Raw genomic sequence first — 17711 nt, 5'->3', positions numbered from 1 at the left:
CTCCCATGAAGCTCTGCTGGATCGGAGTTCGCGGGACGTCATCGAGCTGAACGTGTGCTGAACTCGGAGGTGTCGTGCGTTCGGTACTTGGATCGGTCGGATCGTGAAGACGTACGACTACATCAACCGCGTTGTGCTAACGCTTCCGCTTTCGGTCTACGAGGGTACGTGGACACACTCTCCCCTCTCGTTGCTATGCATCACCATGATCTTGTGTGTACGTAGGAAAATTTTGAAATTACTACGTTCCCCAACAACATCGTCGGTGGGTGTGTGGAGATGTGTCTCCGGTGGATCTACTTCTGGTGGATTTGCTTGGATCTGATCGTCGTTGGTCTACGTTTTTGTGTCTTCAGATTGGATCCTTCCGATCTACGCTCTTCATCGGCGATAGTTGTTGTTCTGATGCGCTGGTCCGATGGGGCCTTAGCACAAAGACTTCCTGACTGTCTACTACAACAAGTTTTGCTCTGCTCCGGTGAAGGAGGGGCGATGACGGCGGCGCGCCTTCGGCTCGCTTCAGTGCTTGTAGTCGTCGCTAGGTGGTCTATGAATCTGGATGTAATTTTAATTATTTCTGATGTTCGTTGTACTACCATGATTGAAGATGAATAGATCAAATGTTTTCCTGCAAAAAGAAAGTAATATGCATGCCATATAGGCGAAAAAGGATGATGTGAACCCTAAACCCTAAACCTCCTGGAGCGGGGCTATCAACCAGGGTTCAAATCCTGGTTCTTACAAAAAAAGGCCCCTCGCTGCGTATACTTGCGCTGCGTAAGCCGGTGTTCGGGGCCTTTTCTCGACCTTACAATATAATGCCTTCGGGATTTCTCTCCCCTTGGTCGAGTTTTTTTTAATTAAAGAAGAGAGAGACATATGAAGCTACTGATCTAAACGATTTTATATCTCTACAGAGGGAATATTATCCAATGAAAAATAATTATAAAATAATAAATGAAGGTCTCTATGTCATCACCACTATGACCAACCTAGTCTATCTATACATCCAGTTGTCTAGCAAGCTAGCCAGCTAGTAGCCATCTAGCCATTCGCGTTGACTACTGAACTAAGTGCCAGCCGAGTAAAAATCTGATGAGAAGGTTCCATTCTTTTACGTTTTCAGAGCGCTGTTACAGAGGACAATGGATGGATTTTTCTATTGCTAGTAGATGGAGTTCTACCAGTAGTATTGCTTAATTAAACTTAATTTGAAGATGGTGGTATCCCATTTGCAGCCAGACAGAGATGGAATTAAATGCTAGCTCGATGCTGCTGCTGCTCGGTCTGAGCCGGACGACGACTGACAGTAGGATGAGTGACTCTTTGATTTGATTTGGATAATCATCTGGTCATTGATTCTGCCATGTATGCACCAGATACGGTGGATAGGGCGGCCGATCTATTCATCTTCAATCATGATAATATAACGAACATAGAAAATAATAAAAACTACATGTAGATCCGTAGAGCATATTGATTTAGTCCATCTATCTCAATCTGCTTCGCTAACTATACTGGCCATTTGCGCGCGTTGACCACTAAAAGTACGTGCCAAGTAGTAGTAGCCACATACTCTATTCAGCGATCGAGCAGGTAAAAGAAAATTACTCTTTTCAGCGCTCGAGTAAGTAAAGCCGGATCGGAGGAAGGTTCCATGCATGCATTCTTTTAGGGCGTTCCAGATCCAGGTCGTGGTTAATGTACATGGCTAGGCGTGAAGATGGCATGCGTGGTGCCCAACTTGCACACAGACTACATTATAATCGTATTCTCCGGCCGGCCGGCGGGCCGGCTGATTAATCAATCAAGCTCTTGTCATCTTTTCCGGTAAGCAAGATGATAGAGAGGGACTGATCAAGAGCAGCGGTCTGATCGAGCCTCCTGGCTACTCACAGTAGCACTAGGTACGTAGCTCTTTCCCTTCGATTCGACTTGTCTGCATAATGGAGTATGTACGTACGTACGTATGCTTGTCGAGAAATTACAAGCGAATTAGTACGTGCTAGTGCTACAAACGCGCAGGCGCAGGGAGCATACACACAAGTTGCATCTTACACAACGCCGGCCAGTCCACCCACTGACAGGCCGCAGGCAAGATCAAATCTGAAGCTAAGCTGGTAGGCAGCATTACCGACTGGTAGTAGTACCGAGGATTAACCAGCGCACCGACGATGGTTGTTCGAGGCAAGGCAAGCACAGATGGCACCGGCTGGCCGGGTCTCCGCTCGTTCGTTGGCGCGTCCCATCGGATCGACGTCGACGTACGGTTCACTTCACCGTCAACCGCAACCACCCATGCGTACACACACGCAAACCTTGATCATTTCCATGACCGACGCCCGCCTCCACCCCTTTTCCCCCGCCGATCATCATTGAGGGCTTGTTCGGTTAATCTCTCCCTAAGAGGATTGAAGGGGATTGGCAAGGATTGGTTTGTATTTTGACTTACAAGAGGTTTAAATCCCCCTCAAACCCCTTCAATCCACTCAGATTCGCACGCAAGCCGAACAAGGCCTGAATGATTAGTTACGCGCCCACGAGCCATATATGCGGCCTCCTCGCTTTCCTTTGCGCATCAATCAAATCATTGTACGCCAAAGGGGGAAAATAATGGAGAAGAGGCTGGATGCGGAAGGTACGTGCCACCTAACCCCTAAAGCCTAATCCATCCTAACCTAACCTAACCATCATGCAAGCCGTGATCAGATATCCAGATCAGATCAGGGTCAGGGTCGGACGAGCCACCGACAGCAACAAGGGAGGCGCGAAAGGGGGTCGGAGAAGGGCCGAAATGTGCGGGGCAGGAGCCAGAATTGGACTGTGCATGCCCGTGCTCAGCGTCCGGCAGCAGCAAACAAACTACCGGTGTTATTAGGATCTACTAATTCTATATATAGATGGCTCTGTGGATCAAGCAGCAGGCCATTTAGCATTAGCGAGCGGTGCGCTGGGGCCGGGGCCGGCAGGCAGCGGCGAACATGGCATGGCACGTGCATGTGCAGTCATATCTTTTGTCAAGTACTATGTGGCATGGCGCACCCTTGTGCCTGCGCTCCGTGCGATTCCACCCAGCTGTACTGCGCCTACACTGCACCCGCACTGCTGCGTGTAACCATGGACCACGGGCGAGCAAATCCAGCGCTAACCATGTGGGCGGAATTCATAGCTAGCTGTTGGTCGGTCGCAGAATCGCAGGGCGCAAAGCCAAAGCCACAGCACCATCCCTTCAGAGTTAAGAATCCTGGCAGGCTTTCAATTTTTTTCCTGATAACTACACTACTAGAAATATGGTGAGCAGATGAAGCATACAACTAGTAGAACTAGAAAGGGGAACACGAAGATGACAAACTAACAATGTGCAGATGAATGGGCAGCAAGCATGCAGGCATTTTTCCAGCTTAGAATTACCAAAACATGCTAGATAAATAATGTGCAGCTTCCTCTATTACAAACGGCATTCTTGCCTTACAGAGAGAAAATACAAGTTGTTTTCAGTTTGTACATACATAATACATCCTTCGGGCATAGCATACAGACGACAGCTCTCAGTTTCGGCTCACTTACATACATTTATCCTCTCCATTTAAATCAAGGTCAACAAATAAAGAATTGCTGGATGGCTGGACAATGAAACAACACTGGAACTGACTGACTGACTTGCTGGCTGTATTCTTTCTTCTTCGTGGCCGAACTGCACAGAGGTGAGGTGAAGAAGGGTTGCCGCAGCCTCCCGTCTGCCCAAATATTTTGCATATATGAGGCCCAGCTACCCACCATGGAACAAAACCAATAACTTAACACTTGTTGCATGTTTGTTTTCTATCTACACAGGGGATGGAGGAATGGAAGAGAAAAAAATTATGGGCACAAAAACACCTTCAAAATTACTCCACATGATGACTGATTTTGATCGTCGATCCTTTTGATCTCCTAGGTGCAGTCCAGACCGCACTCCTCCAGAAGAGGGCCGTCGGTCTTGGCGAGGAAAGGGTTCACACGCACCCACAGGAGCGAGATGATAGAAGCCAACAGGATGGACCAGACGATGACGATCGTCGGGGTCCTGTTCTGCCTTCCGAGAAGACCCTTGAGGAACGGGTAAAGATGGACAATCACCCAGAAGGCGAAGAAGAGCTTCCCGAAGAGCGGCCCCCATGACTCATATCCGTTGTTGATAGCGTTGGAGATGCCGGCAACCACCCCGATGAAGTTCAGCAGGAGAAGGGTGGTCGGGGGTATCAACAGGGTTGTCCATTTGAACGTGTACAGCTCCGAAAACTCCTCATCGTCTCCAGCCTTTGTTGTGACGGTGAAACTTGTGTCCACACCAGCTATCACCTTGAGAAGTCCTTGGAACACGGCAAAGAGATGGGCAGAGACACCTCCAATGACCCAGAACTGCTCATTCCTCCACCAATCGTCAACCGCTACACGAGCCCATCTCATTTCCAGAATACCCGTAGCAAAAATGCAGATGAAAAGCGACATGTACCAGATACTGGCAAGATTGCTAAGCTGCAAGACAGAACCAAAAGAGAAGGGTAAGGTTTAAATCATACACTACTTGCCGCTTCACAGCGCATAGAACTACAAGTTGGGTAAGCTTTACCTCTGGAGTGATGAACTTCCCCGTTAACAAGCAAATGGCCGGCAACGTACAGTAAGCCAGAAGTGGAATAGATGTCCAAGGATAAACGATGGAGTTGATGTAGGAAAATCTTTCCAAAAATTTCAGTCCACCACCATACCCATACCAAAGAGGGCAATGATTGCTGAAGAAGATCTCAATAGACCCAAGCGCCCACCGAAGAACCTGGTTAAGACGATCCGAAAGATTGAGAGGCGCAGAACCTTTGAATGCAGGCCTTTTAGGTATGCAGTAAATCGATCGCCAGCCGTGGCAATGCATCTTAAACCCAGTCAGGATATCCTCTGTAACTGATCCATAGATCCAGCCAATCTGCAATAAATAAATAAACAAATGGATTATGATTACTACTAGGCAACAGATATTTGGACGACCTAATCAGCACACAGCAACCAAGCTCCAGACTTTACCTCTTTTCCCCAGTCTGTCTTGTCTTCATAGCCACAGCCAATGACATGTATGGCTTCCTTCAGAAGAGAAGCTGGACTATCACACCTCAGGGTACCACCATTCTCAAGAAGCGTGGATGCAACAAAAATGGCAGACTGGCCAAATTTCTTCTCTAACTTCTGCTGGTTTACAATACCAGCCTTCTGAGTTTCAGCTCCTGCCGAAAACATTGCAATGTAGGTCATGTTAATACTAACTAATGAAGATATTTCTAGAATAACCAAAATGCTGGAAGTTGAGTGATACCTGCAGCTGCTTCGTCAATTTCACTGAGTGCATACGCAGGTGATTGATTTTCTTCCTTCTTGAAAAACAATCTCTTCTTCTTCTCTGTCTTAGGCTTGGTAACCTTCTTCTTGTTCTTCCTGTTACCAAAGCAGAAACAGCACACACACCACTTTGGCCAGCAGTTGCAAGTCCTTGACGGTGGCTTCTTTGTTTTGGGAGCATCATAACCGTACAGCGCCTGCCTTCTAAAGACACATCCAGTACCAACATAGATGGGGCCTTGAATACCATCCAAACCTTTCATGTTGATCTGTATGAGACAAATGTTAGGGAAACTTCATCAAAGTTACACAGAATGTAAACAAGAGAAATATCTCAGAAACATGAAATCCAAGTCTTACATCAAAGAAGACGACATTCTTGTTAGCATATCGATCGTGACGATCAATGGAGTCGAATCTTTGTGGGAACTGCACATAGCAAACTTTCTTTCCTACCAAAGGATCCATCATGAAACACATTGCTTCCTTGACTGCCTTGCTGTTGTTCACATAGTGATCACAATCCAAGTTCAGCATATATGGAGCATTCGTTAGCACAGCAGAGACACGGACCTGTAGAAGAGCCAACCATTAGAAGGGAACTTAAAATAACTGTGTGCTACTACTAGCTATAGAGAAGACTGGCCGAAAATGCATTCAAAATGTTATTATTACCAATGCATTCATGGCACCAGCCTTCTTGTGATGGTTATAGCCTGGCCGTTTTTCTCTTGAAACATAAACCAATCGAGGCAGCTCATTTCCTTCCACATCAAGGCCACCACTTTGACCAAGGAAGACCTAATGGTAGACAAAATCGAACTTCATTAGGGCAAAGTGGGAAAAGGGGGAAAAAAGGAAGAATCATTTGATGTCAGCATATAGACTGGATAGCACCACAAACTGTAATAAGCATACCTGAATCATTCCAGGGTGATCACGGACATTGTTTCCAGGCCAGGGAGTTCCATCCTGCATGGTCCATCCTTCCTCAGGAACTTTCTGGGCTTTAGCAACCAAGGCATTGATTCTGATCTTGAATTCCTCATACTCTCTCTGTAAAAGAAGACATGGCCAAAATTAGCATACACTTCTATCAACTGAAGGAACATAGCAAAGTGGATGAAATTATGCACCTTCATTGCTCTCCTGTCCCTAACAAAGTTTGGTACCACCTTGTCTTTCAGGTAGTCTATCTTCTGTTGGAAGTACCACTCTGGAGCACGAGGCTCAATGCTATACTTCTTACAGAAAGGAACCCATTTCTTTGCAAATTCAGATGTTTCAGACAATCCTTCGAATGTCAGCATGGCAGCACCATCATCAGAAACGTAGCAAGAGAGCTTGTCAACCGGATAATCTACCGCCAGGATAGATAGGATAGTGTTTGCTGTGACCAGCGGAGGCTCCTTTGCGGGATCGACCGTACTGACAAAGAAATCAACTGGGGCGAGTTGAGATGGCTGGCCTTCCTTGTCGAACCTAACAATACAACACAAGCAGTTAGTTCCATAACTTTGGGAGAATAACAGAAGGCAAGTATTAATAGGTGGCAGCAGTAACCAACCTCAATGTCAACCGGTCAAGGTAAGTCTCCCTCTCAATAGGGAACCACTTGGGGAATTGATCAAGAATCCAAGACATGGCAAACCATATCTCACATATGACAGATATGAGCCACAAAACAAATGCATCATGCACCGGATGCATAACACGATAGTGGAAGAAGAGACACACAATCACCAAACGGATCACAATGATCATCCTGTAGGGATTAATCAGGCTTGAAGGAATGGGAACCTTTCTGGACAGTGGCTGCCTAGCTTCATCCATTCTGGTAAATAAAGTCAAGAAAAAGTTAGTACTCAAGTACAGAGTCTAGTAACACATTTTACAACAAAAGAAGTTTTGTCTAAGCAAAGACCAGATAGAATTTTCTTCCTTGCAGTCAAAGATACAAATAAACAGAGAACTATTATTTTTTCTAGCATGTAGTCATTACTAAATGGCACTTGCGCAGTTACATCTTCACCCAGCTTAGACAAATGCAGCAGTTTTAAGATAGATCTAAGGAATATGAATTCGCCGGTTTGTTTCCATGTTTTAGCAAAATGTACATCTTCTTTTGGCATTTTAGGTCCTCTACGGAGCGCATCGCGACAATCTACTGGATATTCTTTTGGCATTTTAGGTCCTCTACGGAGCACATCGCGACACTCTAGTGGAGCATGAAATCTCTAGTCTGTTTGACCGACACTAATGCTGTTAAAATCAAGAATTAATCAGAAATGCACTAAAGACCAAACTGAAGGATGCCAAGCGAGTTTCTAGTGTCGTACAGTGGCAGATCTGCATCGTCGCCATCACCGTTCCAATCTTTACCGCCATCATTTCTGGCCTGATGCAGCCTCTCCTGCTTCTGCTTCCAGCTCTCCATCCTCTCCTTCCAGGCAACGCTCCCATACCCATAGGAACCAATATCCTTGGATGGGTCCATGGATCTTGGTTGCACTGCATCACAACAACCATCAGTATCCCTGAACCATTGTTACAGCTAAATGCTAGTAGAAGATGATGATATTTCCAAATGCGCACCAGGAAGGTTGGAGTCAGCATAAGGGAGCGGGTGGATCCTCTTTCCCCCGCCGCCGACGAAGGAAGGAACAAGGGCGTGCTGCTCCGGCGGGATGTCATCGACCTACAAACAGGGGGCATCACAGTGAGCAATTGAGCATCCAGTAAGGCACATAAGCTGCTGATATGGCAGAGGAGTGTGAGATTTGCGGGTGGTTAATTAATTAATTACCATCTGGCCATTGGTGAGGAGGGGAACATTGGGGTTGGGCTGGAAGGGCTGGTGCACGCCGTCGAGGTCGCCGCCGCGGCCGTAGGTCATGTGGGCGTGGAGCATGGACTCGGCGGCATACTGCGAGTCGTCCCTGTCCCTCCAGTTGAACTCGTCCTCCAGGTCGTCGGCGCCGTCCTCCTCCTCATCCCCGGGAACACGCGCGCACCCTGCAACCAAATCCGAGCCAGAAAACGCGTCAAATCCCATCCAAATTGGGGGTGAGCTCGGTCGGTCGGTCGCGGCATTGGGAAGGGTGGGCCGAGAGTGAGAGTGGAACAAACCCTTGAGTCGCTTGTAGCGGGTCTTGCACTGCGGGCAGTTCTGCGTGCCCTCGCGGCGCTCGTACTCGTAGCAGTCGCGGCAGACGGGGAAGGCGCACTCGTTGCAGGCGACGAAGGGGTCGCCGCCGGGGCCGAGCCCGAGGTCGTCCCCGCAAATCTGGCACGCGCCGCGGTTCTGCTGCTTCAGCGGCCTCGCCTGCACGCACGAACGCACGAACAAAACAGATTGAGAAACGGCAACCGAAATCTCAGCACCACCGCCGACCGACACGGAGAAGAACAGCCTCCGGAACCCCCGCGCGCGGATTCCGCGGCGCCGACGACCCAGACAGACCAGAACCAGAAGCGAAGGGGGAAGCGGGGGCGGGCACTCACCCCTGGCTCCCCGTCGCGGCGGATGACGACGAGCTCGTTGCGGTTGTGCGAGCCGGCGACCAGGCCGGCGCTGGCCTCCATGGCGCGCCCACCAGATCCCCGCGCCCCAGATCCCGAGGCCCGCGCTCAGACTCTCGGCGGAGGGCGCGGCGCGGCGGGGCGGGGCGGCGGCGGATGCGAACGGGGGAGGAGGGGAATGGGGAACGAATGGAATGAATTGGGGAAGGGCTGGGGGCTTCCGCCTGGTGTTGTAGTACCAGTGCGATGTGGTGTGGTGTCTTCTCTTTTTTTTTTATTCGGCGACGGGACGAATCGGTGGTGGTTGCCCTCCTAGAAACAGCTCATCGCCGCCCCCAACCCGCTGTGCCTCTGTGCCTGTGTGTGTGTGTGTGTTTCGACAGCTCCCCCTCACATGCGCCCCAGTTTTTGTACTACTCGCTCGCCCGTCGGTCCTCCTCTCCCCCCTCCCCTCACTTTCTCTCTCTACACCCACCCACGCCCCTGTGTTTCTCTCTCTAGACTGTCGGTTCCCTACTTCTGAATTATTATTATTATTATTATTGCGACGAGTTAATAATCGGTACCTTGCTTGTAACCACGGCGCAACCACCACCCCTGGCATGTGCGGGCGGAGTTTTTTTTCCTGAGCCGCATGTGCGATCAGAGTTGTAGAGAGAGAGAGAGAAAAAGGGGGGAGAAGAAAGTGTCGGTGACGGTCTGGCGCTACTACGCACCGGAGGCCGGGCCGGGCCGGGCCGGATGACTGTTGACCCTAGACTCCTACTGGAGAGAGAACGGGGTTGTGTTAGTTGGGGTGTCCGTCTCGCACTGGTCAACAAGGTTGTTACGCTTTGTTTGAGAGGAAAAACAGCATGGGCGCCATCTATTTCTCTGTTTAGAAGATCGAGTGTGAAAATTCGGTAGCCTGTACGCGTCTGCCTGCAGAGGATCCTCTGCTTTGCTTGGGAAAGGAGACGAGAAGGTCGCTGCATCCATGGTACAAAAAGGGATTTACTGCTACTAATGTTTGTTCTTCTGGAAAATAAAAAAAAGGGAAAATCCTCGTGGGGAAAGTGGCGACGGAGGAGTGCCCGAATTGGCCCATGCGCACACAGTACTAACGCTACTCTGCTACGGAGATTGATTGGAAATTTCACCTCCTCCTACCCTGTCCTTGGGCAAAAAGAAATCATACAGTAAATAGTAGTATTATTGAGTAGAATTACGCTCTGCAACGTAGTGAGTGTAAAATCAGAGAGATTTTTTGGATGAAACTGATGAAAGGACGGTGACGTGAGGGATACCGGTAGGAAAAAGGAAATGAAAGAGAGAAAGGAGCCCGCCAACTAACGAGAAAAAACAAAACAAAATAAATAAGCATTAGCATGAGTATCATAATTTAGAGGAGAAGAGTTCCGTTCCGATGATGGCGTATTTGCATTGCAACGAGAGAAGAGAAGTGTCGGTACGAAGTGGAGCGAGGGAGCGTTCGTTGGTTCACTGGTGATGATGACGATGATGATCTCGACCCACCAACCCACTCGCTTATTCGCCCATATTTTATCTCTCAGACCGTGACAGCACAACATACTCGTTTTCTTCATTATACTACTCCGCTCCTCCACGACCCGATCAGGATCACACATCGCCTTTAGCCCGTGGCCGGAGATTAGTTAGGAGAATAATACACAATCCGGATTATTATTATTATTGTTATTGTTAGCAGCGGCAGCCTGGGATGATTGGGGCCGGATGTCTCTGTCGGTGGGCCCGCCCGTGCCTCCGCCCACCGACTGGAGCTCTTGGATTAGCAAGCAGTTCGTGGAGCTAGCTAACACTGCGCGTCCGTGATTACTGCGGCCGGCCGCCTGCACATCTCGGTCGCCTCTTAACTCCTCTCTCTCTCTCTCTCTCTTCAGACAGAATTGGACGCTGCATTTTTATTTCTTCTTCTTTGGACGACAGCGCAGTTACTTTTGGTAGTCGGAGGAGCAGTGTTAGCTGTGGTCTTTGGCCGGAGATGGTAGCGAACCAAACATGGCTGCAATCAATGTGCCTCCGTAGATTGGTCGCTTCTTGTCTTTGTACATACACACACTCCGTGGTACAGTGCGCCTGCAATTGGCCCTGCACCGAAACCCATCGGCGGTTACTTACTTCTTCTCTTCTCGGTAGTAAATCGTAAGCTTGCTTTTCGTCGCCATTCCGGCGAGCGAGCGCGGGCGTGGCTCCGTTCGTGCGTGCGCGCGCGCGTTGACCCCGTTGCGCGGTTACGGTCTACGTACGACGGCGCCCCGTCCGGCCGGGAGCTTAATCTACGACGACGCGGGCTAATTACTGCCGCCACGTCAAGCTGCGCCGTGCTCCAGCTAGCACGAAGAAGGCGCACAGGTCAGGTATTCCGTTCGGACGCATACGGAAAAGTGGTGATGTGGATCGCCGCGTCATGGGATTGTTTTGTTTGCTAGTAGTACTAGTGTTCTCATCTTCGCTTGTGGGCCGTCCGATGGCGGTTGATCGGACGGTGGAGAGCGCGCGCTCGTGCTCTAGCCCTTTTTTCAGTGGAAAAGATGGGTACTAGCTCCGAGTGTCTGATATCTCTGCGTGTGTGAGAGAGAGATTCACGATCACACGCTTTCGCCGGCCCACCTCTCCCTTTTGGCCAGCCACAGACTACCGACACCTGAACTAACACACACACACTCCCACATCTCAATCATCATCATGATGGCGTTTCACAAAAGGGTAAACGAACCCCGTGATTAAGGGGCCTTAACCCCCACGACGCCTAAGCTAAACTAACTAAACTAAAAGCTCGCCCGGTTGGTGGGCTGGCGTTAGTTAGTGCACTAGTACTACTCCTGCTACAGTATACAGTGAGCGAGCGAGGACTCGAAATACTACTTTTCTCTTCTTTTTTTACACCAATCAATCAAGCGCGTTCGCTTCTGGGGCGCACGAGATCCAGACGGAGGGAGGGTAGGTCGATTCGATTGCGTGGCATCAATGGCCGCATCATTGCTGGACCGTCTCCCCTTTTAACCCTGTACTGCTACTGCTACGTGTGATCGGGAGCGCGTCATTTGCTTCCTGCCAAAGCCTGCGCCTGCGAACGACGCGTGAATCCTCTGCCGCTGTAAAAGCTTCGCCGTCCGAGATCCCATGATACGTAGTACAGTCCCGAGCATCAGCTCCGTTATCCGGGGACAGCTCCGTTGCGTTCCACACATTTTTTCACTCCAAAGCTGAGGCTACACAGTAGTAGTATTAGTAAAATAACAGCACAATTAAACATGTGCACGGATCACATGGCAATTAATTTGACCGCGGATGTTTATGATTTAATTACTGCTGGCTTTGCAACTGGCAAAGCGAAGAAGCTTGATCTGATCTAATCTGATCGCGCGCCGAGTCAAGGTCGCCACCCATGTGTTCGTATGGCTCGATGCAGTGCGGCTGGCTTAATTGCTCCACCTAGCTGTACCACGCTCGCGCGCTACCGAATTTAGCCTCATGTATGTCTACTTGCACGCCCTTTGTTTCTTTGTTTGTTATTATACCTATATCAACGATCCTCCGGAGATCCCTTTTGTCTTCTTTTTTTGTTGAGATCCGTCCTCCTCAGAGTGACCATCCTTCCGCGTGCTGGTTTGGCGGCCATTGCTGGAAACTGAAATGGGGGCGAGCCCCAAATAGAATAGAAATTCAGTTAATGCAGGCCATGATAGCGTTGCTCCGCCTTGCTTCTTTTTGCTTGCCTTGCGTTTTGCCTTGTTTGACCAAAACAAGGGACGGAACGGGAAGGAACAGTACTGCTCAGGTCCTTCCTTGTCCAGATTTTCCTCCTTTTCAAGAAAAAGATATTTTCATTCTTTTTTTTACAAGTGTATAATAGCATCTACGGCTGGACTTGCTAAATTTGGCCTCTGTATGTCCGAGGATGCGCCCGGACACGTCTGATGAATTTGACATAGCATAGATAAGATACAGCAAATTTATACAGTCGGGCATAGCAAGCTCACAAAAGATCAGACATGGCAAGTTCTCGATCGACTATGATCTATAACTAAATGGTAGATAAAAGATAGATATCAGACACCGGACTTCACCACTTCCTCGACGACCTTCCTCTTGGGGTCTCCGGAGCGGCGGTAGTACTCCTCGGTATAGGCGGCGCCCAGAGGGATGGCAGCGTCATCGGTGGTGGTGATCTCATTGATGGACGAGGAGGGGAGGCCGTCCAGGTGTCGCGCGGGCGCGGTCCTGCTCTTGGCAAGGCGTTGCCCTCTAGAGCGCGAGCCACTCGGACACCTCCATGTTGGGCCTCAGTGCCTTGGCACTTGCGTTGATGGCAACGGGCATCGGCAGATGATGTCGCAAAGGAGGTCGTCCTCCGTGTCGGTGGGCAGTGGCCCACGCACAAATCTGCAGGACCCGCAACCGAACCATCTATATCTAGCCGGTGCCACCCACTTCCTTCCACGGCGAGCAAAACGCTCCTCTAACACATGAAGCCACGAGCATGAGCACCCGGCGCGTTCGGGGGGAGCAGTGGCTGAATGAGCTAGAATCTGACTTGGCGAGTGCATCCCAATCAATGGGGACGGGAGGGGAACATACGAGGAGGGTGCGGACTGGAGCGGAGTGTGAAGGGAGTAGAGCAGTCTAGAGTGCTAAGGTTTGGTCCAAATGGGGATGATATGGGGTTTATATGGGGTCAGAGTGGGGCAACATGGGCCGGTCCGACGTGGCGGCCACTCTGGGCATCTTCGAACTTCGTCATATTTGCCTCACATATGGATTGGATTTTAGGGGTGCCAAAAAACCTAGACATTTGGGTTGGATTTGAGATGTCCAACTAACTGCCTTTTTGGGTCTAGGCAATGTCCGGGTTGTGGACGGTCTAAGAGCATTTACAGCTGGGCGCCTCAAACCCCCTCAAACGCCCGGCTGAACGCCTTACTCACTGGCGGGTCAAAATATGCGAGTGATGTCTACTACGCAACCTTCTTCTTGTAGACGTTGTTGGACCTCCAAGTGCAAAGGTTTGTAGGACAGTAGCAAATTTCTCTCAAGTGGATGACCTAAGCTTTATCAATCAGTGGGAGGCGTAGGACGAAGATGGTCTCTCTCAAACAACCCTGCAACCAAATAACAAAAAGTCTCTTGTGTCCCCAACACACCCAATACAATGGTAAATTGTATAGGTGCACTAGTTCGGCGAAGAGACGGTGATACAAGTGCAATATGGATAGTAGATATAGGTTCTATAATCTGAAAATATAAAAACAGCAAAGTAGCAAGTGGTAAAAGTGAGCGAAAACGGTATTGCAATGCTTCGAAATAAGGCCTAGGGTTCATAATTTTACTAGTGCAAGTTCTCTCAACAATCATAACATAATTAGATCGTATAACAATCCCACAACGTGTAACAAAGAGTCACTTCAAAGTCACTAATAGCGGAGAACAAACGAAGAGATTATTGTAGGGTACGAAACCACCTCAAAGTTATTTTTTCTGATCGATCTATTGGGCTATTCCTATAAGTGTCACAAATAGCCCTAGAGTTCATACTAAAATAACACCTTAAGATACACATCAATCAAAACCCTAATGTCACCTAGATACTCCAATGTCAACACAAGTATCCGCGGGTTTGATTATATGGTATGCATCACACAATCTCAGATTCATCTAATCAAACCAACACAAAGAACTTCAAAGAGTGCCCCAAATTTTCTACCGGAGAGTCAAGACGAAAACGTGTGCCAACCCCTATGCATAAGTTCACAAGGTCACAGAACCCGCAAGTTGATCACCAAAACATACATCAAGTGGATCACGTGAATATCCCATTGTCACCATAGATAAGCACATGCAAGACTGATACGTCTCCAACATATCTATAATTTTTTATTGTTCCATGCTATTATATTATCTGTTTTGGATGTTTAATGGGCTTTACTAAGCACTTTTATATTATTTTTGGGAATAACCTACTAACCCAAGGCCGAGTGCAAATTGTTGTTTTTTGCCTATTTCAGTGTTTCGCAGAAAAGGAATATCAAATGGAGTCCAAACGGAATGAAACCTTCGGGAGAGTTATTTTTGGAACAAACGTGATCCAGAGGACTTGGAGTGGACGTCAAGAAACAACCGAGGAGGCCACGAGGCAGGGAGGCGCGCCTGCCCCCTGGGCGCGCCCCCACTCTCGTGGGCCCCTCGCAGCTCCACCGACCTACTTCTTCCTCCTATATATACCCATATACCCCGAAATCAATCAGGAGCACCACGAAATCCTATTTCCACCGTCGCAACCTTCTGTACCCGTGAGATCCCATCTTGGGGCCTTTTCCGGCACTCCGCCGGAAGGGGAATCGATCACGGAGGGCTTCTACATCAACACCATAGCCTCTTTGATGATGTGTGAGTAGTTTACCTCAGACCTTCGGGTCCATAGTTATTAGCTAGATGGCTTCTTCTCTCTCTTTGGATCTCAATACAAAGTTCTCCTCGATCTTCTTGGAGATCTATTCGATGTAACTCTTTTTGCGGTGTGTTTGTCGAGATCCGATGAATTGTGGGTTTATGATCAAGATTATCTATGAACAATATTTGAATCTCCTCTGAATTCTTTTATGTATGATGTGTTATCTTTGCAAGTCTCTTCGAATTATCAGTTTGGTTTGGCCTACTAGATTGATCTTTCTTGCGATGGGAGAAGTGCTTAGCTTTGGGTTCAATCTTGCGTTGCTCGATCCCAGTGACAGAAGGGGAAACGACACGTATTGTATTGTTGCCATCGAGGATAAAAAGATGGGGTTTATATCATATTGCTTGAGTTTATCCCTCTACATCATGTCATCTTGCCTAATGCGTTACTCTGTTCTTATGAACTTAATACTCTAGATGCATGCTGGATAGCGGTCAATGTGTGGAGTAATAGTAGTAGATGCAGACAGGAGTCGGTCTACTTGTTGCGGACGTGATGCCTATATACATGATCATGCCTAGATATTCTCATAACTATGCACTTTTCTATCAATTGCTCGACAGTAATTTGTTCACCCACCGTAATACTTATGCTATCTTGAGAGAAGCCACTAGTGAAACCTATGGCCCCCGGGTCTATTCTCCATCATATTAATCTCCTGTCAACTAGCTATTTCTGGTGTCGTTTATTTTGCAATATTTACTTTCAATCTTTATCATAAAAATACCAAAAATATTATCTTATCATCTCTATCAGATCTCACTTTTGCAAGTGGCCGTGAAGGGATTGACAACCCCTTTATCGCGTTGGTTGCAAGGTTCTTATTTGTTTGTGTAGGTACGAGGGACTTGCGTGTGGCCTCCTACTGGATTGATACCTTGGTTCTCAAAAACTGAGGGAAATACTTACGCTACTTTGCTGCATCACCCTTTCCTCTTCAAGGGAAAACCAACGCATGCTCAAGAGGTAGCAAAGACATGCATCAAGTGTTCTCAAATCCTTAAAGACTTAATCCGATAAGATAACTTCAAAGGGAAAACTCAATCCATTACAAGAAGGTAGAGGGGGAGAAACATCATAAGATCCAACTATTATAGTAAAGCTCGCGGTACATCAAGATCGTGCCAAATGAAGAACACGAGAGAGAGATCAAACACATAGCTACTGGTACATACCCTCAACCCTGAGGGTGAACTACTCCCTCCTCGTCATGGAGAGCGCCGGGATGATGAAGATGGCCACCGGTGATGATTTCCCTCTCCGGCAGGATGCCAGACCATGGCCCCGATTGGTTTTTGGTGGCTACAGAGGCTTGCGGTGGTGGAACTCCCCATCTAGGTTTCTTTTCGGGGGTTTCTGTGTTTATAGGAATTTTTGGCGTCGGTTTCAAGTCAGGGGGGTCCACGAGGAGCCCACAAGGTCGGAGGGCGCGCCCGGGGGGGGGGGGGGGCTCCACCCTTCTGGAGGCCTCATGGCTCTTCTGGCCCAACTCTTTTGCTTCAGGGGCTTCTTCTGGTCCATAAAAAATCACCGTAAATTTTCAGGTCAATTGGACTCCGTTTGATATTCCTTTTCTGTAAAACTCAGAAACAAGGAAAAAACAGAAAACTGGCACTGGGCTCTAGGTTAATAGGTTAGTCCCAAAAATCATATAAATGCATATAAAACATCCAAGATAGATAATATAATAGCATGGAACAATAAAAAATTATAGATACGTTGTAGATGTATCAGCGACCCAGATGGGCATCTCAAACAGGCCTCAAATGCCCGAACTGACTGACACCCCTCATATCTAGCCCAGATGTAGGGTGGATATGAGGAGGCCCGAGCGCGTCCGCTAAGTCGGATCTGGCACCCCGCCCCCACCGTAAATTCATCCCCATCTATCGATTTCATTTCCTCTCTCCTCTCTTCTTCCTCCTCTGCGCCGACCTTCTCGTAGCTCGGCCACCACCCGCTCCTCCGTCGCCGTCCGAAGCCTCAGCGCTGCCAGCACCGGCACTACAGTCCTTCATCCATGCATGTCGCTGCAGACATCGTCGCCGGCCCGGACGCCATCGCAGTACGTTCGACAACTTTCGGGTTGCACCTTGCTTTTGATGTTTTATGTGTTTGACACATTGTTCGGCCAGGTTTTTTATGATTTATTTGTAGGGAAAAGTATGGATTCCGGTGCTTCGTCGGACGAGGTGTATGGACCAACGGAGCTTGATAAAATGATTGAAATGAGTTATTTGATTCGTCGGACTCGGATGAAGAAGTAGATATGATCATGCTCATGAGCATGCAAGAGGAAATGGACCAGCAGGTGGAGCATATTCTCAACTTCAAGGGCTTAATC

General features: G+C 48.5%; 1 protein-coding gene across 2 annotated transcripts; it reads right to left on the bottom strand.

The window, feature by feature from the left end:
• Positions 1-3425: 3425 nt before the first annotated feature.
• Positions 3426-9268, bottom strand: LOC123123672 (probable cellulose synthase A catalytic subunit 3 [UDP-forming]). Of its 2 annotated transcripts, XR_006460726.1 has the most exons (15): positions 8875-9268; positions 8500-8695; positions 8177-8385; positions 7966-8068; positions 7710-7881; positions 6938-7204; positions 6507-6852; positions 6289-6426; positions 6046-6171; positions 5731-5943; positions 5348-5639; positions 5062-5258; positions 4613-4963; positions 3880-4518; positions 3426-3737 (listed from the first exon to the last, which is right to left on the bottom strand). XR_006460726.1 is itself a non-coding variant. In XM_044544234.1 (14 exons), the coding sequence occupies exons 1-14, from the start codon at positions 8953-8955 to the stop codon at positions 3934-3936; spliced, it is 3276 nt and encodes a 1091-aa protein (XP_044400169.1). In that variant the 5' UTR covers positions 8956-9268; the 3' UTR covers positions 3426-3933. The 2 variants fall into 2 exon arrangements, 1 of the variants encoding a protein (XP_044400169.1); XM_044544234.1 differs by having other exon boundaries at positions 3426-4518.
• Between the last annotated feature and the right edge of the window lie 8443 nt (positions 9269-17711).

Source organism: Triticum aestivum, chromosome 5D, assembly GCF_018294505.1.
Source record: "Triticum aestivum cultivar Chinese Spring chromosome 5D, IWGSC CS RefSeq v2.1, whole genome shotgun sequence".
NCBI lineage: Eukaryota > Viridiplantae > Streptophyta > Magnoliopsida > Poales > Poaceae > Triticum > Triticum aestivum.
The sequence above is the reverse complement of the archived record's forward strand: the minus strand, read 5'-3'. Positions and strand labels throughout refer to the sequence as shown.